Source organism: Camellia sinensis, chromosome 3 (genome assembly GCF_055761805.1).
Source record: "Camellia sinensis isolate YWXY chromosome 3, ASM5576180v1, whole genome shotgun sequence".
Classification (NCBI taxonomy): Eukaryota; Viridiplantae; Streptophyta; class Magnoliopsida; order Ericales; family Theaceae; genus Camellia; species Camellia sinensis.
Genome location: NC_138963.1, coordinates 52,095,154 through 52,122,500, shown reverse-complemented (window position 1 = coordinate 52,122,500; position 27,347 = coordinate 52,095,154). Strand labels below are relative to the sequence as shown.

Genomic DNA, 27,347 nt, shown 5'->3' with positions numbered 1-27,347 from the left:
GAGGAGTGTGATAATCCATTGAGACGTCGAGCATTGTTCTTTTTATCTTTCTTAAATTGTTTAGCCATTTTAGGATCTGGACCAGATTTCATGAAAGAACTATCCAAGACCCCACATGGGTAAGCCAACTTGCTTCTCATCAACGGATTGTCATCCTCATCTTCATCAATTTGCTCTGACGAGTCTGATTCTGTTTCCTCACCTTTGGCATACCTTCTGCTACCCCTCAGTGCAGCTGTTTCTCTCCCTCCATTCTGCATAGAAATTGTTCTGACCTTGTCCTGTGATGGATTTGCTCTACAGTCGGACTGAAATAACCTATCATTAACTTTAAGACCAGAAGACTCTCTCTCGATCTTCCACTTCTTGCTTTTAACATTCGAATTATCATATTTACAGGACGGATCGACAGAGAGAGGATGTCCTTGTGCTTTGTTATACGAAAATGATTCAGCTCCATCTGATAACTCATTCCAACTTCCTTTCAGTGACAATTTCTGAGCCCCGCTTTTACCATACTTCATATACTCTTCAACTGGAAATTGCTGAACATTCTCAGGATACTTTACCTTTTTGCCATAATCAGAGGAAATTCTTGCACTAGATGGCTTCGCAGTTAAGACCTTAATATCTGACAACTTATTCACAGTCCTGTTGCCACCATAAGCATGTAAATCATTTTTCAGAGAACCAGACAAACCCATGAAACTGTCGGTGGTACATTCATCACCTCTCAAGCCTTCATGTTTCTTTCCTATCTTAAAGACCCCAGCTTTATCCAGTGCACTAACCTGAGAAAAATTCCGATCTCTCTGGACATCCACTTCATACATTGTTTCTTCAGTATCATCATAACCTCTCATATGATCTCTCATCCGGACTGCAGCCCCTACATCATACCCTGCAGCCTTATTTTGTCGAGCAAGAGCTGGCAATGGTGAACCATAAGGACCCAATTTCATTTCTACACCATGGTGAACAGAACGAACATGACCCACTAACTCTTTTGCAGAAGATGTCCTTGACCCAGCCAACTTCAATGTTCCTTTTGGGTTCTGCTTTCCAAATTTTGCTTGTTCCAAGAATATTGGACTCCTCCGAGTAGGAAAATCCAAGTTTGGACTTTGCCCATATATAGAATGACGACCCATTTTCAAACCATGCTTCCGATCCTTGAGCCTTTTACTCCATAAACCTTCCCCAGATTCATCTCTTTCTGAGGAGTCTGAATCCAACTCCATATTTTCATGCATTAAACTCTTTTGACTGTTCACTATATTTAACACTTGAAGCTTCTCTTCAATACTGTATCCCCTACAATTAAGCCAAGCATCCCTCATGTGATGAAGATTAGTAACCATTGAGTTCTGATGCTTCCGCAAAAGGTGGTAGTGTTGACGCTTGTGAAAAGAATTTAAACCCTGCCAATACAGAGCAACCCTCGGTTCACATAACCCTCCCTTTAACATATCAAAGAGCTTAGTAATGGGACTCCCAAAGTGCAAATTGGAACCTGTAAAGAGCTCTTTCAAAGTTCGCATAAACATTTCTTGGTCCATATCAGGAAGATACTTCGTGAGGTTAAATCTCTCTTCCTCAGTCAAACATTCATTCCACACATCCATGGACAACACATCACCCAAAACCGGAAGATCGTATAACTCAAATGGTATGCTACAAGTTTGATCCCCAACTTGACAGAACTCTTCCCCAACTTCACCCAATTCCAACAAATCAAAGTCATCTGATCCCGCCCCAGAATCACAGTCATCGAACTCGTCATCGTCCGATTCGACTGCCGACTTTGGCTTCTGACGCTCATCGTCCTCACTCGACATACTGTCCCTACTCCTAGACGAAAACTCCGAATCAAACCTCGAAACCTTAATGCTGTTCTTTTCAATTGCCATTCAACATAATCATAACCAAACACATTAAACTAATTCCCAAGACACATCTTTTCTCCGCCAGAATTAGAATTCCCAAACCGTACCAAATTAACCCAATGAAAACCCTAAAAAACATAACAAAAACAAGGAAATGGCCTCTCAATACACAATCAACAATGCAATTTAAATGGAAAAAAAAAAATATAATCAAATAAACAGACCCAAAAAAGTAAAATTGAAATCATTCAAACTTATTACCTATGCATATATCGACAATTAACGAAATATTGGATCGAACAATACCTTGAAGCAGAGAAATTTTACGGGCGAGGCTCGGAACTCGAGCAGAGAGAAGAGGATCGAGCGGTGTGGTGGAGGAGAGAGAAAGCATTGTGTGAAGAGAGAGAAAGGGAGAGGCGTCTCTGGTTGTTGTTGTTGTTGTTGTTGTTGTTGATGCGAGTCTCTGGAAACCCTAGAGAGAGAGAGTGGGATAGAGAAAGGATGACGAGGCAGTTTGTGTGTGTGTGTGTGGGAGGTAGCAGGGTAACGAGGAAGAAGACGAGGACGTGTAGGCGTGTGAGCCGTTCGATTCGGTGAGTGGGTTTGGAAAAGACGAAAAAGGGCAGAGGAGGTGGGTTTGTGTGTAGAGAGAGAGAGAGAGGGTCTGTCGTTGCTGTGGTGGTCGTGAGAGTCGAGAGAGAGAGAGAGAGACCGTTGCAGGGATCAACGGGTTTGGGGGATCGGGTGGGTCTTTATCTGTCGGAGTCTGGGACTTTGGGTCTTGTTTGGTTTGTGTTTCAGAAAAAAAAAAAAATTTAGAATTTTTTTTTAAAAAAAATTGAAGCTAACTTAATAAAAATAAATATAAAAAGTATAAATTAAATTTTTTAAAATTATTTTTGACCTTTCAAAAGATAAAATTATATAAAAATAATAAATATTTTTTTAAAAAAAAAGTTTACCAAATTAATTTTTAAATTTTTTAAAAAAAAATTCTAAACATCAAATCAAACATAATTTTCTCAACAGTTTGATTCAATTACTTTAGCTGCTAGTGGCCGGGTGCCTTTTTTGAAATTTTTTTCTGCTCTTAATTATTTTTTAAAAAAAAAAAATTGAAATATTTTAGTATTGGAAGGATTAACAAGTAAAAAAAGTCACTCCCTCCGTCTCAAAATATTAGTCTCTTATTCTATTTTTCATTGTCCCAAAATATTAGTCTCTCTTTAAAAATGAAGTACAAAAATAATATAGGCTGTGTTTGGTTGTGCTTTTGAAACGTGATTCTACACCTGTGTTTCAGTATGATGTTTGTTTAGGATTTTGTAATCACGTTTCAAAAGCTCTGCTGAGAGCTCTGTACCAAATCTGTCTCAGCCGCTTTTTTGCTCTGTTTTTTTTTTCAAAATTTTTGCTAAGGGGACGTCCGGCCGGTTGACCGGCCGGCTGTCCGGAACAGTAATTTTTTTTTTTTTTTTTTTTTTTGCAATTGATTTATATAATCGGAAAAAATATTTTCTGAAATTTTTTTAATTTTTTATGTGCTTTAAAATAATTTTGAATTGTATGTTTAGTTATGAGTTGTAAATTTTTGTATCACATATCAAATGTCACATCAATAATTCCCCACTCAAATCAAACCTCTTTTCCAAAACTATTTTCAAAACTCTTTACCAAACAAATTTTCTACACTCAAATCATAACTCCACAACACACAAACTCAAAATACAACTCATACTCTCAAATCACATTTACAAAACTCTACCAAACGCTACCATAAATTTTCTATTTTGTCCTTCTTTTAAATTAATAAATAATATAAAAAGTACAATTATGACATTGATATTTCCAAAAAATATACTATCAAAAGGATAATTTTAAAAAATTAAATTTTTTAAAGTGTAATAATTGTACTACCAAAAAAAATTAAATTCCCTAAAAAGATCATTATTTTGGAGCAAATGAAATAAATAAGAAAGGATTAAAATTTTACACGTGTGATCTTTTTAATATAATTTATAAAATAAATTATTTGAATTATAAAAATATATCCCAAGGTGAACGTAACAGGCTCAACAATACCTCTCTAACTAACTGTTGAATTGTAGTGAAGACACTTCCTTATCTATGTAATGTAATCAAGTAAGGTGTAATTCTAATGTAATCAAGTTAGGTGTACCGAAGGACATAACTTTTTTTTTTTTTTTTTAACAAATGAAGGAGATAGCTTGAATATAAAAATGTAACATGTGGATGTTATGATCCATGTATTCTATGTTTGTATAATTATTTAACATACGTTCTATGTTTGTGGAAATTAGGGATGGCAACAAGCCGAAGTGGGACAGGGGATCACACTCCCTATCCCCGATTCTCAATGATAAAAATTTCTCCATCCTCGGCCCCGATTCCCGACGGGAAACCTATCACAGCCCCCGCCCCCGCCCCCTGACGGGGATCGGGTTTCTCGGCCCCGAAAATTCCCCGGCCCAAAAAAAAAAACCAAAGAAATAACAGCAACAGGGGAAAGAATCACCTCAAAAAAACAACGGCAAGAAGGGAAAAAATCAAATGGTAGAAGCATTGCAAGTAGAAGCACTGCAAAAATAAATAAATTACAATGATTTGTTCAGATTAACACCATCAAAATTAATATATATACTAGTCAATCTCTTTCTATATACCAGTCAATTTTGCTTGTTCTTCATCTCTAACCAAGATCTAGATAGAAAGAGAGAGACATTCTAGGAATGGCAACTTCCAAAAGGGGGCTGTTTGTATATGATGATTATAAAGAAACTCAGAGAGAGAGAGACATTCAAAGACCAATATAAAACAACACCACAAATAGATTTTGAAATGCTTTCTTTGTAGATCAAAGACACAACTTTCTTTATAGATCTTTAAAATGCTCTCTACGTTGCGAAAGACCAAAGACACCACTTTCTTTGTAGATCTTTGTAGATCCTACAGTGGAGGGATGGAAATCGGTGGTGAGGAAGAGGAGGATAGCATCGGAGGAAGGAGAGGAGGACAACGGTGGAAGAGGGAGGCTTTTAGAGAGAGAAAGAGAAGCCGAGAGAGAGGAAGAGTTGAGGATTTGAAATTCTGAATGGATAAACTCACCAAACACACCAAACACACCAAACACATATATATTATAATATATTCTAAACACACTCACCAACACATAGGGGTGTAATTTTGGCCCGGCTCGGACCTTGCAAGCTCCCGCCAAAAAATCAAGCCGAGCCGGCCCGGCCCACGGGCCAGAAAACTAGGCCCAGGCCCAGGAGTATTTGGGCTTTGGGCGGGCTTGGGCAGGCCTAAACAATTTTTTTTAATTTTTTTATTTTTTCCACCAAAATTTTATTATTTTTCATTAAAAATAACACTGGGCATCGGGTGGGCTGGGCGGGCCGAGCCTCGGGCCTGGCTTTCGGGCGGGCCTTGAGCAGGGCAATGGCTTGGGCCTCAAAACGATGGCTCAGGCCCTAGCCCAAGGCATCGGCCTGGGCTTGGGCTCAGGCTTTAACGAGTCGGGCCCACCTCGAGCCGCGGGGGGACTTTCGGACCGCCCGCGAGCCACGAGCCAAAATTACACCTCTACCAACACACCAAACACACATATATTATATTATATTATATTATATTGTATTATATATATTCTAAACACGCTAAACACACATATATTATATATATATATATATATATACGAGGGCAACGGGGATGGTTTGGGAAAATTGCGGGGCGGGGCCGGGCCGGGGTCGAGGCCGAGAATCTATCACTGTTCCCGGCCGAAAATCATCAGGGATGTGTTTTTTAATACCAGCTCTAGCCTTATGAGGAATAATTTTCAAGAAAAACCCTATATATCGAGATGGGGCGGTCCGAGTCCTCGTCGGGCCGGGTTTAAATTGTCATCCCTAGTGGAAATATATGTTGAACAATCTTCGCTATATTTAATTTATTAAATTTTGTTGTGTACTTAACAGCAACTAAAATATAAAAGAAATAAAGGAAATGAGAGAATTCGTTTGATTACAAAAATCAAACCAAAAAAATAAAATAAAATAAATAAAAACATATTTTTATTTTGTTACAAAAAATAAAATCAAAATTTGATTTAAATAAATAAATAAAACAGAAAATAAATAACCAACTTACTTGATTAATTTGTTGAATAATATTCTGATCAAGTCCAGTGTTCGACACTGTGTACTTAAGACAGATTCGTCCTCTTTACGGTACTTTTAGAATATGGACGTCTATCTCCCAGGATAAAATGATCTATTAACGAATAAATGCAACACTACAATTTATTCGAACAACGAACACACTAAGTATTTACACTCTTTCTTAGAAGGAAAATAATGCAGCAAAATGCAGAGAAGGCAGACAATAATTAGGACGAAATTATTGAATGAAATCATTAAATGAGGGCTACCTATTTATAGATGGATTGGTGGCTACTGGTTTCGAATTAAACAAGTGCAAACCTGTTTTGAACAGGTATGAAACCTGTTTGGTTTTGAATGAACAGATTTAAATCTGTTGGGTTCAAGATTCAAACAGATAAAAACTGTTTTGCACATATTTAAATCTGTTCGGGTTTTCTGAATTTTAAACAGATTCAATTTTGTTCGGGTGGGAGAAAAACGAACCCAATTTTGAATTCAAAAAATTGATATTTAAATTGGACAAATTTTATTTTACCAAAAAATAAAATTGAATTCAAATGTTTTTGGCCGGACAAGCCCAACCAAACCTCACACCACGCACCCACACCCAGCCCGGCCGATCGGACGGACAGCGACGCGCGTGTGGTTATTTTTGGGTCCACTGGGTCTAGCCCATAACCTCATTCTTTACAAAACTTGGATACCCCTTGGGGCACACCCCAAGTTCCAATCTCATATCTTATAAGGCCATTCAAAACTTCCCACCAAATCAATGTGGGACAAGCCATTATATACACCTTAAGGATTTTCCACCAAAATTTCATTTCCATGGAGCTCTCTTGGCTTCAAATTCCCATTCACCCGATAATGGTTTTGAGCAACCAAATATACTACGTGAATCACAACGCAGCATAGAACGCATTACCACTTTGATCCGCCAAAATCGATGCATGGGTCCCACCTAAAAATTAGACCAAAGTTGAGTAAAAATTATGTTTTTACCCAGAATTTCTAAACCATTTCTAACAATATATAATGTAGTGGTTATTATAATTTAAAAGAAGTGATTAGAATTTATTTTAATTTGGGAGTTTGTGTCAAACTGATTGATATAACTTTTAGGGCAAATTACACTAACGGTCCCTACAATTTGGGGCTCGTGTCACTTTGGTCCCTGATTTTTCAATGGAATTTTTGGTGAAACCCCCATTTTAGGACTTTTTATTAGGGTAAAGGATAACCCACTCAATTTTTTTTCAAAAAGCCCCTGAATAGGAAATGTCTACCTTAATAAGGACATTTGTAATTTCTATTTTTTTTTATCACAATATTACCCTTCTATATATACATATCATACATTTGAAATATTTGAAATCTAAGCTGAAGATCTCACAGGAACGAAATCAGAAACGAAATCAATGAAAACGATCTTCAAATCTGAAGATCTCGCAGCCGAAGATCTCTCACTTGGTCAACAATAGACGATCTCGCCGCCGACGATCAACACTCTCAATTAAACGAGAGTTTCATTGAGATTTGTGACCGTTGATCGAGTTTTAGAGGTTTTTCTTCTCAATTAAGTATGTTGATTTGTTGATAAAAAGGCAAATTACACAAATAGTCCATATAGTTTGGGGCTTGTGTCACTTTGGTCCCTAACTTTTCAATTGTAACACATTTGACCCTGAATTTTGAATCTTGTTTCAAATAAGGACAATTGAATATATAATTAGATTTTTCAAGGGTAAAATTGTCAATTTAATAAAATTTAAACTAATTTGAAAAAAAATAAATGTCAAACAAATATTTTTGAATTTTTAAAAATTATTTCTACCTACTAAAAATAAAATTATGTAAAATTGATAAATCTTTTAGACATTTTTTTTTACCAAATTAATTTTTATTATGTGTTTGGATGATGATCATGTAAAATTAATTTTAAAAAATTAATCATGTAATTTTTATTAATTTTGCATAATTTTATCATTGGTGGATAAAAATAATTTTAAAAAAATTAAAAATATTTGTTTGACATTTATTTTTGTCAAATTAGTTTATATTTATCAAATTGATGATTTTACCCTTGAAAAATCTAATGATATTTTCAATTGTCCTTATTTGGAACAAGATTCAAAATTCAGGGTCAAATGTGTCACAATTAAAAAGTCAGGGACCAAAGTGACACAAGTCCCAAACTATAGGACTATTAGTGTAATTAACCCATTAATTTTTTTTTGTTTTGTTAGTTTTTTTTTTTTTTGGATTTATTTTTGTTATGTTTGATCTAATTTCGTTCAGAATAAAATTTTACTCTGATTCTATTGCCCTGTTTTTTGTTTCAGAGAATGTGAGTAAAATTTTACTCTGGTGTTAGAATGACATTTAAATTTTACTCTAGTACTTTTAGATTCAGAGTCTAACATTTTACTCATTTTTCAGAGTAAAATTTTACTTTTAGATTTAGAGTGTAACATTTTACTCGTTTTTCATAGTAAAATTTTACTTTTTGATTCAGACTAACATTTTACTCGTTTTTCAGAGTAAAATTTTACTTTTATATATAGTAAAATTTTACTTTCAGATTCAAAGTGTAACATTTTACTCTTATTCAGAGTAAAATTTTACTTTTAAATTCAGGGGGGTAACATTTTACTCTTATATTCAGTGTGTAACATTTTATTCTTATTTCAGAGTAAAATTTTACTTTTATACAGAGTAAAATTTTACTTTTAGATTCTTTCTGTAACATTTACTTTTATGCAAAGTAAAATTTTACTTTTAGATTCATGTCTCAAGTTGTATTGGTGGCACACTGTATGAGTTGTCAATCTTTGGCAAACTAAATAGTAAAAATTAACTCTAAAATATAGTACAATGTTACATTAAACCACAATAAAATTTTATCAATTCAAACTAAACACAAATTGACTTTTGGACCTGAAGTGGCAGTAAAATTTTACTTTGATAGTGATAGTAAAATTTTACTTTGATAGTGACAGTAAAATTTTACTTTGATTAATAGTAAATTTTTACTGTTAATTGATTGTAGATTTGTAAAATGGTTCCACCTCTTATGTTGTTATGCAAGTATGGTGATCGTACCATTGTGTTCAAGGTTGTGTCAAACTGCACGTTGAAGGATTTAACTGATTTCTTAAGTTGTAAATTAAAGAAGTTTGACAGTAGTGGTTGCATACTGTTATCTTACTGTTTGCCTAGACATTCGCAATGCATGATTGATGATGATTCTGATTTTCAAAATATGTTGTCGCTTGTTTATCTCCTTGGTGTTGACCGAGTTGATGTGACTAATACTAAAATGGGCATTTCAAATGAAAAACATGGAGTTAGAGAATCAGGGGACGCTAGTGAATCCAACATTACTGATGATGAAATGGATTTACTCCCTATGTTTTGTCAACATGAAGAAAGGACTTAGTTGTCTTATGGATGGGTGAATAGAATTACTCATGTAGGTCAAAGATTTATTGAAGGTGCAAAGGATTTCCGGATTGCATTATGTAAATATGCCATTGAGATAGGATTTGAGTTTGTGTATGTGAAGAATGAGAAGTGTCGGGTCACTGTTGTGTGTTCAATGCGGGAGTCCAAAGCTTGTTTATGGCGAGTGCATGCATCTCTAGAAAGTGCTAATAATTTTTTCTACATTAGGACTCTACATTATGAGCATACTTGTGGAGCTACAGTTCGTACTTCTAAAAACTCAAGGATGAGTTCAAACTTGGTTACAAGTTTGATTGTTAATGAAGTTCGTGGGAATCCCCAAACTCGTCCAATTGATGTTGTGCGTCAATTTATAGATCAATACGGGCTCACCATTACGTACAATCACGCTTGGTTGGGAGTTGAGAAAGCTAGGACTACTACTTTTGGAGATTTCTCTATGTCTTATGATGAGATTCGATGGTATATGGATATTATGATGAGCACAAATCCTGGTAGCTATTTGCGTCTTGACTATGACCATCAAAGTGGACGGTTCAAGAGGTTTTTTGTTGCGTTTAATGCTTCCATTCAAGGGTTTAGGCATTGTCGTCCTCTATTGTTTATCGATAGAACTTTTCTGAAGAGGAAATATAAGGGCACCTTGTTAACAGCTACAGCGAGGGATGGGGATCAAGGTAGATATTACTATAGTTTATTCAAAAGTAACAAGTTACTTATTATCAGAGTAACATGTTATTTATTTTCAGAGTAACATGTTACTGTTATTTAGAGTAAAAGTCTACTATATTTGTCCTTTTTGTTTAATATACTTACTTATTGTGAAATGTTATTTTTCAGGTTTTTTCCCTCTTTTAATGGCAATTGTCGATGCGGAGACTACAGACCATTAGGAATGGTTTTTTATGCATTTGTCGAATATATTGTTGGATGAAAGACCAATTACCTTCATATCTGATCGGAACGCAGGACTTTTGGAGGCTTTACCCAAGGTTTTACCTACTACTTATCACTATTTTTGTCTCCAACACTTGAAGGCCAATTTGAGGGATAGGTTCTCTAGTCCAAGTTTCAACAATACTTTTAGGAATAGAATAGTTTTTTTGTAGAAATTTAATGTATAAAGAGAAATGATTGTATTATTGATTGATTGTATTGATATATTACAATGATTCCTATATATAGAAGAGAGGATGTGGGAAGAGAATAGGTGAGTGTGTAGTAGGTATGGAGTAGGTGAGGAGTAGGTGGAGAGTAGGTGAAGTAGGTGAGTGTGTAGTAGGTGGTAGTGGTAGGTGTGTAGTAGGTGAATTTTAACAGCCCCCCGCAAACTCAAGGGGGATAGGAACTAACCAACTTGAGTTTGGAGAGAGTAACAAAACAAGAAAATACATAAAAATAAAAGAGGATAGGAGACACTGTATGGTCGTGTCAGACCATTGGTGAAGACACTAGATGGTGGTGTCATAACGTTGTAGAGGACACTGTATGGTGGTGTCATAACGTTGTAGAGGACACTGTATGGGGGTGTCATAACGTTGTAGAGGACACTGTATGGGGGTGTCATAACGGTGTTGAGGACACTGGATGGCGGTGTCAGACCGATGTAGAAGACAGTTTATGGGGTCATGTCGGACCGTTGTAGTAGACAATGTTGTGACAGTTGTTGTGACAGTTTACGGAGTCTTGCTGGACCCTTGTAGAAACTAACCGGAATCAATGTCGGGACAGTTTACAGAGTCTTGTCGGACCCATGAAGGAGCTAACCGGAATCAATGTCGGGACAGTTTACAGAGTCTTGTCGGACCCATGAAGGAGCTAACCGGAATCAATGTCGGGACAGTTTACAGAGTCTTGTCGGACCCTTAAAAAGTCGCACCCTCAAAAGGTGTGCCCAATCTTTCAAAAGGCGTGCCCAATCCATAAAAAGGCGTGCCAGATATGATGGCGAGGCACGTGAGTGCCTTGGTTGGCGCGCCCGTTCGTCGTTTGGCGTCAAGTGGCGCGCGATACGCGTGGCTGCCTCGGCTATTTAACCAAGACGGAGGCTGAGGCCAAGGCAGAGGCTGAGACAAGAAACTGAGAAAAAAACTCTGAAAAACAAACTCTTCGTTGTCGAAGAGAGAAAGTTCCTTTTGCTGAGAGAGATAGTCTGTAACACTCTGTTGCCCAAAAAATGGCCTCGTCTTCCCGTGGACTGCTCACCCTCTTTCCCGACCTCAACGAGTCAACAAGAGAGATAACTGGTGCGGTGGCACTGGAACCTCAACCAAGCGCCCCGGAGTTTGCTCCGTTGAACTTTCCGATGCGGTCTGTGGAGCAAAGAATGGCAGTGCAGTCGGATGTGGAGGCCAATCAGTATACTTTGAAGTCATGTGTGGAAACCATGACGGCGGTCACAAACTTGTCGCACCGGCTGCAGAGTAGGACAAATGAAGTGCAGCAGTTAAACGCCCAACTGGCGCTGCTCCAACGCATGTATAAGGATGCGCGAGCAGAGATAAGTGTGCTGAAGGCGGAAAATAAGGAGCTGAAGCGGAAGGCCACCGTGATGTTCCGATTTGGAGGGCCGCCATATGCTGCAGTGGAGGAGCAGGGAGTAGTGATCGTGCCCAGTGGAGTGGGAAACACGGAGACCGGACTGGCACGGGACACCCAAGATAAAAGTAAGAAGAAGAGACCTGCAGTAGAGTAGAGAAGGGAAAAGAAAAATCCCGCCTGTGGGTGGTATTTTTTTTTTTTTTTTTTTTGGTGTAAAATGGTGATCGGGGGGAGCAGCCCCGACATGAATAAAATGAGTTTGGTGTGCAGTTCGTCTTCTTCTGCTTTTTTTTTTTTTATTCAATGTATTGCAATGACATAAACAGAGAGGTAGTGGGAGAAAATAAAGGATAAAAGAAAATAAATGTGAAGAGAAGTAAGAGAATGTTAAAGTAATAAAAAAAGGAAAGGTGAGATGCAAAGTTGGGCGGATCCTACCACTAATGGAAAAGTAAGTAAAAGATATATACTAATGAAAAGTAATCAAAATATATATATGTGGGTGTGTGGGTCTGGGTGGAAGGGTTGATAAAAAGGGTCAAAGAGCACATGGATTGTGGATGCTGAGTGTGTGCATAATAATAATAAAATGAATGAGTGGAGAGAGGGTTTTATGTGTAAATAAAAGAAGAGTGGTGGTTGGTCAGAGTGGTGGGTGAGACATGGTGGGAACACAGAGAATAAAAAAATAGAGGGTGAGGAACAGGATATGAGAGCCAGCAACTTCCCTGAGGAGGGTTCTCACAAAATGGACCCTTTTACTTGTTTTCCCCTTTCTATCAGAAGGGCGTGGAGCCAATTCCTTCTTGGTCACAACATGTCCTTTGTTTAGACCCACAAAGAGGCCAGTGTTAGGTTGCTTTGGAGCCATCACCAATCAGCTCCAACGACGATTTTCTGGGAAAACCCTCAATAGAAACTGAGGAGAGAGAGAGAGAGAGAGAGACCGCAAGAAGCCTACCAGAGGTGCAGATCATGCTCTCGCGGCATTTTCAAGGTATATGCAGCTCGGCGACACGTATTCAATGCTTGGGTAGCTGGATCGATCGATCGATTGTTATAAAGAGGGGTTGAAAATTCAGATGGAGGCTTTGGGAGACACAGATCCGAGAGTTGCAGAGACTTGCAGGTATTTGGCTGAGGCCCATGTTCAAGCAATGCAATTTGATGAAGCAGAAAATTTGAGCAAGAAGACTCTTGAAATCCATCGTGTGCACAGTCCACCAGCATCTCTCGAGGAAGTGGCAGACCGCAGGTTGATGGCCCTCATATGTGAGGCTAAAGGAGATTACAAATCAGCTCTTGAACACCTTGTCCTTGCCAGCAGGGCAATGATTGCCAATGGACAAGAAAATGAGGTTGCTTCAATTGATGTCAGCATTGGCAACATCTGCATGTCCCTATCTCGCTTTGATGGGGCTGTCTTCTCCTACCAGAAGGCACTCACTGTCTTCAAATCATCAAAGGGTGACAGCCACCCTTCAGTTGCCTCTGTTTTTGTACGTCTTGCTGACCTATACTACAAGACAGGGAAGCTGTGAGAGTCCAGATCCTATTGTGAAAAATGCCCTTAGGATATATGCAAAACCTGTGCCTGGAACCACTGCAGAAGAGATTGCAAGTGGGATGACAGAAATTTCAGCCATTTATGAATCTTTTAATGAACCTGAGGAGGCACTGAAGCTCTTGCAGAAGGTCTTGCGAGTTGATGGAGGTCTCAAATTGGTTGAGGTCCGGCGGGCGGTCAAGGCAAGGTTGCCGCCTGCCGGAAGGCGAAGAATACCAAGAGCTTAACCTATTGCTCTGATACCATGTAGAAATTTAATGTATAAAGAGAAATGATTGTATTATTGATTGATTGTATTGATATATTACAATGATTCCTATATATAGAAGAGAGGATGTGGGAAGAGAATAGGTGAGTGTATAGTAGGTATGGAGTAGGTGAGGAGTATGTGGAGAGTAGGTGAAGTAGGTGAGTGTGTAGTAGGTGGTAGTGGTAGGTGTGTAGTAGGTGAATTTTAACATTTTTTGTTTTCTTCATGTACTTATGCTCCGACAGTGGGATGTTTTAATCAGTGCTTGAAAGAATTACAAGATGAGGGAAAATGGATTGTTTGTAGGTTTCTATCCAATTTGTCCTATGACAAGTGAACTAATGCATATTTTAAAGGACAAAAATACGGTAAATGCACTCAAATATGGCAGAGTCTTTCAATTCATGGATCCGTCAAGCTCGTCATTTGCCCACTACGAAGATGATTGATTCAATTAGGTTGAAGATCATAGATTTGATGTCGAGAAGGAGAGAACAAGCTAACAAATGGAATACTTTTATTTGTCCAGAGATGGATTCAACATTAGTAAATACTCTTAAAAGTGGAAGAACTTGGTTAGTTAGTCGGTCAAGTGATCATGTTTTTGAGGTTCAATCCCGGCCATTGGTTAGCGTTAACCTCTTGAATAGAACTGGCTCATATTACCAACGGCAATTGAATATATTTCTTTGTACTCACGCGGCAACCACTATCCAAAAGAGCGGAGGTGATTTGTATGCACATGTGGAACCATTTTATTACATTAGCAAGTTCAAAGCTTGCTATGCTGAGTCTGTTTACCCAATACCCATTATTGAGAAACCTCTTGTAGCTATGGATGATCTTGTTGTCCATCCTCTAATTTGTAAGAAGCCACCCGATAGGCTAAGGAAGAATAGGATTCCATCTAGGGATAAGAAGATAAGACGAGTACAGTGTGGTAAATGCGAGAAGTACGGTCATAATAGGAAGACTTGCAAGGAGACATTGCCGTGAAAGACATTATTGATTTTGTAATAGAAGTATGAAAATAATGCAGTGCTTTTGTAATAAATAGTCCATAGCAATAATAGTATAGTATTTTAGACTAGATTTGTAAGGAGACATTGCAATAAAAGACATTTTTACTATGTTCTTGAATGGTTGTCTGTTCAAGTTTCTAATTTGTTTTGTGGTTGAGTTTGACATTTTAATATATTTTTTTAATGTGGTTGAATAAGTTTCATGTAAATGAACTTATAATGGAGTAGGTGTGAAGGTTTGAAATGGCTGTGCTCAGCCTGTGCTTTCAAAGTAAAATTTTTCAGTATTTCAGAGTAAACTTTTACTTTATTGCAGAGTAAAATTTTAATTTTTCTGGAGTAAAACATTGCCATCATTCACATGAAAGTAAAACTTTACTGCCTTTTAAAGTACAAATTTACAATGTTATTGAATGGCTGTCTATGAGTGTGATGAGGCTGTGGTTTCGCAGTAAAATTTAACTTTATTTCAGAATAAAATGTTACTTTTATATTAAAATGTTACTTTATTTCAGAGTAAAATTTTACTTTTATATAGGGTAAAATTTTACTTTTGTGCAAAGTAACATTTTACCTTTAGATTTAGAGTCTAACATTTTATTCATTTTTCAGAGTAAAATTTTACTTTCATACAGAATAAAATTTTACTTTTGTACAGAGTAAAATTTTACTTTTAGATTCAGAGTGTAGAATTTTACTCTTTTACTCGTTTTTCAGAGTAAAATTTTACTTTTATACAGAGTAAAACTTTATTTTTAGATTCAGAGTGTAACATTTTACTCTTATTCAGAGTAAAATTTTACTTTTATACAGAGTAAAATTTTACTTTTAAATTCTAGTTGTAACATTTAACTCTTCAGAGTGTAACATTTTATTCTTATTTCAGAGTAAAATTTTTATTTTATGCGGAGTAAAATTTTACTTTTAGATTCTTTTTGTAACATTTTACTCTTATTTCAGAGTAAAATTTTACTTTTATGCAGAGTAAAACATTACGTTTAGATTTAGAGTGTAGCAATTTACTCATATTTCAGAGTAAAGTAAAATTTTATTTTTATGCAGAGTAAAACATTACGTTTAGATTCAGAGTATAGCAATTTACTCATATTTCAAAATTTTACTTTTACGCAGAGTAAAATTTTACTTTATTTTAGAGTAAAATTTTACTTTATTTCAGACAGTATGTTAGCCCCTTAGAAAAACATTTCCAACCTGTAACAAAATTTACCACAATACACAAACTCCCTTGATGATCATCATGCAATCTTTGTGCAAAAATAATCTCACAACACAACTACATATATCATCAAAGATACACAAATATAACCTATATCATTGTATTCTATCCATAACAACGTTCATTCCTAGTCAAAACAATATCATGCTATAATAATGTATTAATCACCAAACCACAGTAAAATTTACTAGAATAATAGACATAGCATGTACTATCTAATACTCTTTTAGTATTCTTTCACTTACAATTACTTTTTCACCATTCTTTCATTTACAAAAACCGAAATTACATACATCATTCACAGTAGGTCCCCAAAAGTTGTCCACATTGGCATCCTTGAGGTCTTAGCTCTTGCCTTTTTTTTTTTTTTGAGGTTGAATTGTTCCTCAATTCATGCTTTTGGATAATCATTCAAAAATTGATGTACTATTGTAACAACCCCCATACTGTTTACTGATTAATGACCGATTGATTACCGATAATCACCGATTACTGTTAAACGGAACTGATAATGACTGATAACTGACTGATAATTGAACTGATTAAAGTACTGAACTGACTGACTGAAATTGGAAACCGAATTGATTGAGTATATGTTAGTTAAATTGCATTTTATCTGTTGACAGTATGATTATCTGCTCATGCTTATATGTTTAAACTGCTAATTGAAGGCCTTATCGGCGGCCGAATTAGAAACCGATTGATGTTCCGTGACCCTCATAATTAATGTGATTTTATGGTATATTTATCTGAAAATTGATTAGGTATGATTAAATTAGATTAAAATAAGCTAATATAAGAGTTGGACTTATTTACCATTTTGCCACATGAGTGGCCCACTACTTGAGTCATCTTTGATTCTCATTACACTCACATAACACATTTCATTAGCTCTTGTGTTGCCTCTAACCGACCAAGAAGAGAGTTAGAGAGAGAGAGAATTGTTCTTGTTGATTTAGCTTGTGAATTGCTTGGAAATTGAAGGAATTGGAACATAGGTTGCAAATTTAGCTTCCTCACCTTGTAACTAAAGCTCTAGGTAAGGAATTCATCCCCTCTTTGTTGTGTTTAAGCTCATTCATGTAAGATTCTTGAGCCTCTAGTGATTCAAGTCTAGAATTGGTTCATTGTTGTTGATTTGGAACTCATTTCATGCATGCATGTTTGTAATGTAGATGTTTGAGTTGTTTTCATGGCAAAAGGTTACATGCATGTCCATCTTTTGGCCATACTCCATGAATTCATCATGTTCTTGAAGAAATGAGTCCATTTGAACAAGCTTTGAAGATTGAATTTGGTTTGAATCCTTGCATGTTTGCATGTTTTCCATATTTTGAAAATGGGTTTGAATATGGTTTTAATTGACTCACCTTTGGGTCTTGAATTCATAAATCGAGCTCTGAAACTTGTTATACATTGAATTTAGTTATGTTTTCCAGAATTTGGGCCCAAGAGGTCGAGTTTGGTGTGGTAGAATGCTTGGTTTGAGCTTGGGAGGCAAATCTGGAAATTCCAGATTTGGCTTCCTCGCTCGAGCGAAGGGTTCCCCGCTCGAGCGAGCACCTTTGTCCAGGGCTCCGCTCGAGCGACCATCGAGCGACCATCGCGCGTAAAATCTCAGCATCAAGTATTTTTACTGTTTTGCAGACCGCTCGAGTGAAGGATTCCTCGCTCGAGCGAATCCTTTGATTTTGGACTTACGCTCGAGCGGAGAAAGTCTCGCTCGAGCGAAGCCCCTATTTTCAGCAAAGTTTGCAAAATGTTTTCTAAGTGTATTTTTGCATCCTCATCCCATCCTAGGCATTCTTAGGCCTAGTTTAAGACATGTAGATGAGGATATCGTTGTAGAACACACCGAGGCAAATTAGGGATTAAATTATGATATTTCCCAACTGTGTAGCTTAGTGTGTGTTCAACCTGTGAACTGTGTAGGGTTGGCAACTGGGGAGACACGCTCTAGCATACTGTAGCCCAGAACTCTGTGAGTAACAATTGTGTAAAGATATGTTCAACTGATATCTTTTGAATACTGAACTGAACTGTTTACTGAACTGGTATTACTGAATGAATGTATGTCCTTTATTTCTGAACTGTACTGTGGCATCCTTAGTACCTACTGTTTACTGTTACTGTTACTGTTACAGAGATCTCTGTCGGTTCCCTCGTGGAACCACTACTATTTACTGACTGATGGCCATCATTACTGTTCGGTCTTTTAAGACCTACTGTTACTGTTATGCTAATGGATGTACCACATATGACTGTTTACTGTACTGAACAACTGAAATACTGATCGAATTGAACTGTTTTCATTACCGTAAGGACATTCATTCTAAGCCCCTTTACGCATTATGTTATTCACTGGGCTTTCGCTCACTGTTTATATATATATGTAGGTGCTCAGCCACCAGATCGGAGCTAGGAGCGTGGGTTAGATTCCAGTTTTGTCAAGCCAGCCTTTGTGCCTCACTGCGAGGTTCCGAGTTGCCATGCTATGGCGTTGGGGTGTTTTGTTTGTTTCCCCCGTCTGTCTCCATACGGTTTGGATTACTGTATAGACTGTCAGTGACTAACTGTACTGTTATCAAGGGATTAGGTCCCTGTACTGTGTGACTGTAAATTTTGTATAGACTGTACTGTTTGTATATGTATGAATGCATGAAAAATCTTTTTGGCATACAGACTGTCACAGCTCATTGGACATTGTTTAATTACTGTATTGGCTTCCGCCAGGCCCTGTACTCTGTTTTACTGTATTACTGTTCTGCAGGCCTTCGGTAATCTCGGATTACTGGCCGGTTACGGTACTAAACCCATAGGGCCGGGTTTGGGTCGTGACAGAGTGGTATCAGAGCGATATTTACCACGAGTTATACCGCACACACGTGTCCAAATGAGCTATAGGGTGTCCTAGAAAAGTGATTAGGGCATCTCATGAGCATGATAAGTGTGTGGTTATGTTATGACTGAATATCTGCTAATGTGTTAAGCTGGTAAACAAATGACTGCTTATGTTTAAAACTGTTATAACTGCTTATAGTGAAATGGACAATGCAAATGAACCTGAGTCCTCATCTACTGAGGCAAGAATGGAAAGAATGGAAAGAATGATGGAACTGATAACTGCTAGACTTGAACAACAGAACCAACAGCCTCCTCCTCCTCCGGTACAGCCGGAACCTAATGTGAATGTGAATGATGGGGATATAATTGCTCTCACCCATAAATTTAGCAAGATGAAACCGCCATCCTTTCAGGGAGGCCTTGAACCGTTAAAAGCTGAAGCTTGGGTTCTGGAAACAGAAAAACTATTTGAAGTGTTTCCGTGCTCAGAAGCGAATAAAGTACTGTTAGCTACCTTCACCTTACAAGAAGAAGCTAGAAGGTGGTGGATGTTGATCCGTGATACAAATGCTGTTATGACTTGGGCTCAGTTCAAGGAGTCCTTCTTTGAAAAGTATTTCCCTCAGTGTGTCAGGGATAGAAAAGTGACTGAATTTGAGCAACTGAAACAGGGCACCACGTCGGTTGCCGAATATGAAACAAAATTTACTGAACTTGCCCGTTATGCACCGCATATGGTGGATACTGAATATAAGAAGGCCAGAAAATTTGAAGGTGGCCTTAATGTGGCAGTACTGGACCGGATAAATGTTTTGAAATTACCGACTTTTGTGGGTGTTCTCGACCGGGCATTGATGGCCGAGTCGAACATTGCAGCGGTGAAACAATCTGAAACACCAACAACTGAATGGCATGGTAAAAGGCAGGGTTTCAAATTCAAGAAAGGCAAGCACAGCCCAACCAACAAGAAACAGAATACGGGATCGACAACTAGCCCCAGCCAAGGGAGTGGTTTCATACCACCCTGTCCTGAGTGTGGCAAGAAGCACAAGGGGGTCTGCTACAGAATATCTGGAGCCTGTTACAGGTGTGGCAAGGTGGGCCACATGGTTAAAGACTGCCCCTCTGCTCCACAAGCCGGTAGTAAAGCTGCACCAAGCGCAGCAGCATCAACTGTAGCACCAAAGCCTAACCCTAGAGCCACCGGGAAAGAGCCTGTGAGGCAAGGTCGAGTGTTCGCACTAGTACCGGGAGATGTGCAGAATACCGAGACCATTGTGTCAGGTATCCTCTCTATTTGTGCACAAAATGCATATGTATTAATTGATTCGGGATCTACGCATTCTTATGTATCGCATGCTTTTTCACAGAAATTGAATAGACCCTTAGAACCCATGAACTATCTGCTAGCCGTATCATCACCCGTAGGGGGATCCATGACATGTGCTTATATGTACCCCGCATGTGAAATTATTGTAGAGGATATGCATCTGTTTATTGATTTACTGCCATTGAACATTGATCATTTTGACGTAATATTGGGGATGGATTGGTTACAAAAATATCATGCCACTATTGACTGTGTGACCAAGCAAGTTGTTTTCCGTCCACCTGGTTTGCCTGAATTTGTGTTTAATGGGAGTGGAGTAGTACCTCCTCCGTATTTGATTTCGTCAGTGAAAGCTGTTAAATTAATTAGAAAGGGGTGTAAAGGATATCTGTGTTCTGTACTGACTGTGTCTACTGATGATAGTGTTAAAACTGATGTGAATTGTATTCCTATAGTCAGAGAATTTCCAGATGTTTTTCCAGATAATCTTCCAGGAGATTTGACTGACAGGGAGATTGAATTTACTGTTGATGTGATTCCCGGAACACGACCAGTTTCTAAAGCCCCTTACCGAATGGCTCCAACTGAACTGAAAGAACTGAAAGTGCAACTGCAAGAACTGTTAGACAAAAAGTTCATCAGACCCAGTACCTCACCATGGGGTGCACTAGTTTTGTTTGTAAAGAAGAAAGATGGCTCGTTGAGGTTGTGCATAGACTACCGTGAACTGAACAAGGTAACTGTGAAAAATAGATATCCATTACCGCGTATTGATGATTTATTTGATCAGTTACAGGGTGCACAAGTGTTTTCCAAGATTGATCTCAGATCAGGATACCATCAACTGAAGGTTAAACCGGAAGACATTGATAAAACTGCTTTTAGAACAAGGTATGGACACTACGAATTTTTGGTTATGCCTTTTGGAGTCATGAATGCCCCTGCTGCCTTTATGGACCTCATGAACATAATTTTTAAACCATACCTTGATGACTTTATTGTTGTATTTATCGATGACATATTGATTTACTCCAAGAGTATAGAAGAACATGAACATCATCTGAGACTTGCCCTGCAAACCTTAAGAGAACAGAAACTGTATGCTAAACTGTCTAAATGTGAATTTTGGCTTGACCATGTTATGTTTTTGGGGCATGTTGTTAGCAAAAATGGAATTTCTGTTGATCCACAGAAAATTGAAGCTGTAGTGAACTGGCCTAGACCGACCAATGTGACTGAAGTCCGAAGCTTTTTGGGACTGGCTGGATATTACAGAAGATTTGTCAAAGATTTCTCCAAAATTGCCCTACCATTGACTCAGTTAACTCAGAAGGGGACATCATTTGACTGGACTGACCAAAGAGAATCTGCTTTTCAGGAGTTGAAAACTCGATTAGTGACTGCACCGGTTCTTACCTTACCTTCAGGTACGGATGGTTATACTGTATTTAGTGATGCTTCTCATAAGGGTTTGGGATGTGTTTTAATGCAGAATGGGAGAGTTATTGCTTATGCTTCCCGACAGTTGAGATCACATGAAAAGAACTACCCGACCCATGACCTGGAACTTGCTGCAGTGGTGTTTGCACTGAAAATTTGGCGTCACTATCTATATGGGGTGACATGTGAAGTATACACCGACCACAAGAGCTTAAAGTATTTCTTCACACAGAAAGAACTGAACATGAGACAGCGGAGATGGCTAGAACTGATTAAAGATTATGACCTACAGATACTGTACCATCCGGGAAAAGCCAATACCGTTGCCGATGCATTGAGCCGGAAATCGATTGGAAACTTAGCATGTTTGCTTACCGGACAGAAAGAATTGCTTTGTGACCTTGAAAAATCTGAAATTGAAATTGTTCTGAGAGAACGAGGTGGAACCTTAGCTGCTATTTCTGCCCAACCAGCACTGATTGAAGAGATTAAAGAAAAACAGTAACTGGATGATTTCTTGAAGAAGATTATCGAAGAAAGAGAATCTAAACCGAGACCGGGATTCAAATTTGAGAATAATGTACTGAAATTTCAAGAAAGACTGTGTGTACCAAATGATACTGAACTGAAAAGAAGAGTTCTGCAAGAGGGCCACAACTCAAGATTTTCTATCCACCCGGGGAATACGAAAATGTACCTAGATCTGAAACAGAATTTCTGGTGGCCGGGAATGAAGAAAGAAATTGCTGATTTTGTATCCAAATGTCTTCATTGCCAACAGGTCAAAGCTGAACATCAACGACCTGCCGGACTATTGCAACCCCTACCCATACCAGAGTGGAAATGGGAGCATATCACCATGGATTTTATCGTGGGATTACCTCGCTCCAGAAAAGGTATGGATTCAATTTGGGTTATTGTTGATAGACTAACCAAATCTGCTCACTTCTTACCTGTCAAGACAATCTATAATGCGGAAAAATTGGCTGTTATCTATATTGATGAAATTGTGAGACTGCATGGAGTGCTTGTGTCTATTGTTTCTGACAGGGATTCGAAGTTTACATCGAGGTTTTGGCAAAGTCTACAGACTGCATTGGGTACTGAATTGAGACTGAGTAGTGCCTATCATCCTCAGACAGATGGCCAATCAGAAAGGACCATCCAAACTCTGGAGGATTTACTGAGAATGTGTGTCCTTGATTTTCAGGGAGACTGGGAAAGTCATCTGCCATTAGTTGAATTCGCCTACAATAACAGCTACCATTCAAGTATTGGTATGGCGCCCTTCGAGGCATTGTATGGCAGAAAATGTAGATCTCCGATTTGCTGGGCAGAAGTTGGAGATGGGCCTTTGCTCGGGCCCGAGATTGTGTATGAAACAACTGAAAAAGTGAAACCGATACAGCAAAGACTGAAAACTGCACAGAGTAGACAGAAAAGTTATGCAGATGTCAGAAGACGGGACAGAGAGTATGAAGTGGGTGATCACGTTTTTGTGAAAGTGACACCAATGAAAGGCCAGACTCGTTTTGGAGTCAAAGGCAAGTTAGCACCGAGATACGTCGGACCATATGAGATCATTGAGAAAATCAATCCGGTGGCGTATCAAGTTGCGCTTCCTCCTGTTTACTGATTGATGTACTATTGTAACAACCCCCATACTGTTTATTGATTAATGACCGATTGATTACCGATAATCACCGATTACTGTTAAACGGAACTGATAATGACTGATAACTGACTGATAATTGAACTGATTAAAGTACTGAACTGACTGACTGAAATTGGAAACCGAATTGATTGAGTATATGTTAGTTAAATTGCATTTTATCTGTTGACAGTATGATTATCTGCTCATGCTTATATGTTTAAACTGCTAATTGAAGGCCTTATCGGCGGCCGAATTAGAAACCGATTGATGTTCCGTGACCCTCATAATTAATGTGATTTTATGGTATATTTATCTGAAAATTGATTAGGTATGATTAAATTAGATTAAAATAAGCTAATATAAGAGTTGGACTTATTTATCATTTTGCCACATGAGTGGCCCACTACTTGAGTCATCTTTGATTCTCATTACACTCACATAACACATTTCATTAGCTCTTGTGTTGCCTCTAACCGACCAAGAAGAGAGTTAGAGAGAGAGAGAATTGTTCTTGTTGATTTAGCTTGTGAATTGCTTGGAAATTGAAGGAATTGGAACATAGGTTGCAAATTTAGCTTCCTCACCTTGTAACTAAAGCTCTAGGTAAGGAATCCAACCCCTCTTTGTTGTGTTTAAGCTCATTCATGTAAGATTCTTGAGCCTCTAGTGATTCAAGTCTAGAATTGGTTCATTGTTGTTGATTTGGAACTCATTTCATGCATGCATGTTTGTAATGTAGATGTTTGAGTTGTTTTCATGGCAAAAGGTTACATGCATGTCCATCTTTTGGTCATACTCCATGAATTCATCATGTTCTTGAATAAATGAGTCCATTTGAACAAGCTTTGAAGATTGAATTTGGTTTGAATCCTTGCATGTTTGCATGTTTTCCATATTTTGAAAATGGGTTTGAATATGGTTTTAATTGACTCACCTTTGGGGCTTGAATTCATAAATCGAGCTCTGAAACTTGTTATACATTGAATTTAGTTATGTTTTCTAGAATTTGGGCCCAAGAGGTCGAGTTTGGTGTGGTAGAATGCTTGGTTTGAGCTTGGGAGGCAAATATGGAAATTCCAGATTTGGCTTCCTCGCTCGAGCGAAGGGTTCCCCGCTCGAGCGAGCACCTTTGTCCAGGGCTCCGCTCGAGCGACCATCGAGCGATCATCGCGCGTAAAATCTCAGCATCCAGTATTTTTACTGTTTTGCAGACCGCTCGAGCGAAGGATTCCTCGCTCGAGCGAATCCTTTGATTTTGGACTTACGCTCGAGCGGAGAAAGTCTCGCTCGAGCGAAGCCCCTATTTTCAGCAAAGTTTGCAAAATGTTTTCTAAGTGTATTTTTGCATCCTCATCCCATCCTAGGCATTCTTAGGCCTAGTTTAAGACATGTAGATGAGGATATCGTTGTAGAACACACCGAGGCAAATTAGGGATTAAATTATGATATTTCCCAACTGTGTAGCTTAGTGTGTGTTCAACCTGTGAACTGTGTAGGGTTGGCAACTGGGGAGACACGCTCTAGCATACTGTAACCCAGAACTCTGTGAGTAACAATTGTGTAAAGATATGTTCAACTGATATCTTTTGAATACTGAACTGAACTGTTTACTGAACTGGTATTACTGAATGAATGTATGTCCTTTATTTCTGAACTGTACTGTGGCATCCTTAGTACCTACTGTTTACTGTTACTGTTACTGTTACAGAGATCTCTGTCGGTTCCCTCGTGGAACCACTACTATTTACTGACTGATGGCCATCATTACTGTTCGGTCTTTTAAGACCTACTGTTACTGTTATGCTAATGGATGTACCACATATGACTGTTTACTGTACTGAACAACTGAAATACTGATCGAATTGAACTGTTTTCATTACCGTAAGGACATTCATTCTAAACCCCTTTACGCATTATGTTATTCACTGGGCTTTCGCTCACTATTTATATATATATGTAGGTGCTCAGCCACCAGATCGGAGCTAGGAGCGTGGGTTAGATTCCAGTTTTGTCAAGCCAGCCTTTGTGCCTCACTGCGAGGTTCCGAGTTGCCATGCTATGGCGTTGGGGTGTTTTGTTTGTTTCCCCCGTCTGTCTCCATACTGTTTGGATTACTGTATAGACTGTCAGTGACTAACTGTACTGTTATCAAGGGATTAGGTCCCTGTACTGTGTGACTGTAAATTTTGTATAGACTGTACTGTTTGTATATGTATGAATGCATGAAAAATCTTTTTGGCATACAGACTGTCACAGCTCATTGGACATTGTTTAATTACTGTATTGGCTTCCGCCAGGCCCTGTACTCTGTTTTACTGTATTACTGTTCTGCAGGCCTTCGGTAATCTCGGATTACTGGCCGGTTACGGTACTAAACCCATAGGGCCGGGTTTGGGTCGTGACAACTATTGAAGCTCGAAAATTGTTAATTTCATCATCTTCTATAGAATTTGTAATAAGCTCATCTCTTATGATTTGGCGCATAATATAACATACAATAATTTTGCAATCAATACTGTTAATAAAAATCAATATCTTGTTAGATTTAGTCAAATTTAAAAACTACCAATTCAAGCATGTAGTAGTAGCGTGAAATACTTACGATGTTGGGCGTTGTTGTGGACTATCTTTCATTGAAACCAAGTTTGCAAACTTGCTTCTACCTCTCTTTGTTTTGTTGGCCAACTTGTTCTTCACATATGTTATCTAACATCATTGCATAATTGTTTGGTCATAATTAAATTCAAGAATAAAACACAGCAAAAAATTACTGTTAATATGATGCAAAGCACTTACAATCTTTTTTGCATCCTTAAGGTAAGGATCTTCTCTATTGTCTCTTGGCCCTAAAGAATTGTAATGTCTCCACTCATCAAATTCAGTGTCAAATACAAGAAGTGTCCAGTGGTAGGGTTTTTCTTCCTTCTTATTCCCATTGGAGTTCATGCAAAAGTGAAGGTATCTGTATCCACTCAAATCTTGCTCAAGCACTTGGTCAATTAAATGATTTCTCAAATCTCCATAACCCCATTCACAAGTGACTGCATTTAATCATATAAGCGTGTCATGTCTCAAGTTGCGTTGGTGACACACTGTATAAGTTGTCAATCTTTAGCAAACCAAATAGTAAAAATTAACTCTAAACTATAGTACAATGTTACACTAAACCATAGTAAAATTTTATCAATTCAAACTAAACACAAATTGATGGCTTACCCAACAAAGGCTTGAGAAAAAGAATGACTTATTCTTTTCTGGCTTCTTTGCTTGTTGTTCAATCTGAAAATTTCTACAAAGTTGTCAATGACCTACAAAAAAAATAATCAATTAAATATATGTTAATAATATGAACTATTTTTAGTTATTGAAGTGAACACTAGTCATTGAAAATTGTATGGCCACTTACATTATATGCAGTATCACCATCTCTCAGAATTGCATCCACATCATGCAATGTAACATATACTCCATTTCCTATGCCAGATCATATGATTGCACTAGTCATAAGGTAAAAAAAAAAATATTGATTAACACGTTGCAGTTTGATAACAGTAAAAATCTATTGTTTGATAAAATTAAAATGGTTTTACTCTGTGGTTTCCAAATTGTAAATCTTGTTCAATAGACATTTATCATTCTCATCAAGCAATTTGCATATTGCAGCCTTATCTAGAAACAAAACCCTTTCAACTGGCTTTGGTTGGCTTAGAGGCAAGTTGTCAACACAAATCACTTCATTTGATATCACTTCAATCACTTGCTTTGTGGTCTTTTTTTTCTTTGCCTCTCTTGGCTTACATTCAAAATCAGACATTTCTTTTTTCGTCTTCGCCTTGATTTCGATTTTCTTGACCATGGATGTTTGCAATGGCTCTATGACTATAGGTGTTTCTTTCAATGTAGTTTAAATCCCAAAGTTTTCCTGTT

General features: G+C 37.8%; 2 protein-coding genes and 1 pseudogene across 2 annotated transcripts in view; 2 read left to right on the top strand and 1 right to left on the bottom strand.

Annotated features, from left to right (window-relative positions):
* The window catches only part of LOC114312207 (uncharacterized), a 7,915-nt gene extending 5,303 nt beyond the window's left edge, over window positions 1–2,612 (bottom strand). Inside the window, exons 1-2 of the mRNA XM_028258412.2 lie at window positions 2,193–2,612; window positions 1–2,014 (exon numbers count right to left, since the gene is read on the bottom strand). The exon at window positions 1–2,014 is cut by the window's left edge and continues 2,212 nt beyond it. Of these exons, the coding sequence (XP_028114213.2) occupies window positions 1–1,910 (1,910 nt within the window). The 5' untranslated portion in view covers window positions 1,911–2,014; window positions 2,193–2,612. The remainder of the gene's footprint in view (window positions 2,015–2,192) is intronic.
* Window positions 2,613–13,158: 10,546 nt separating this feature from the next.
* On the top strand, window positions 13,159–14,230 carry LOC114298127 (protein KINESIN LIGHT CHAIN-RELATED 1 pseudogene; annotated as a pseudogene).
* Window positions 14,231–14,277: 47 nt separating this feature from the next.
* On the top strand, window positions 14,278–14,889 carry LOC145821519 (uncharacterized). Its single transcript, XM_082918041.1, has one exon. It carries the CDS (start codon window positions 14,278–14,280, stop codon window positions 14,887–14,889), a length of 612 nt encoding a protein of 203 aa, XP_082774167.1.
* Window positions 14,890–27,347: the final 12,458 nt, after the last annotated feature.

Bases quoted from the DNA above. Each gene is read 5' to 3' on its own strand.
- LOC145821519 (XM_082918041.1), top strand. From the start codon at position 14,278: ATGGCAGAGTCTTTCAATTCATGGATCCGTCAAGCTCGTCATTTGCCC.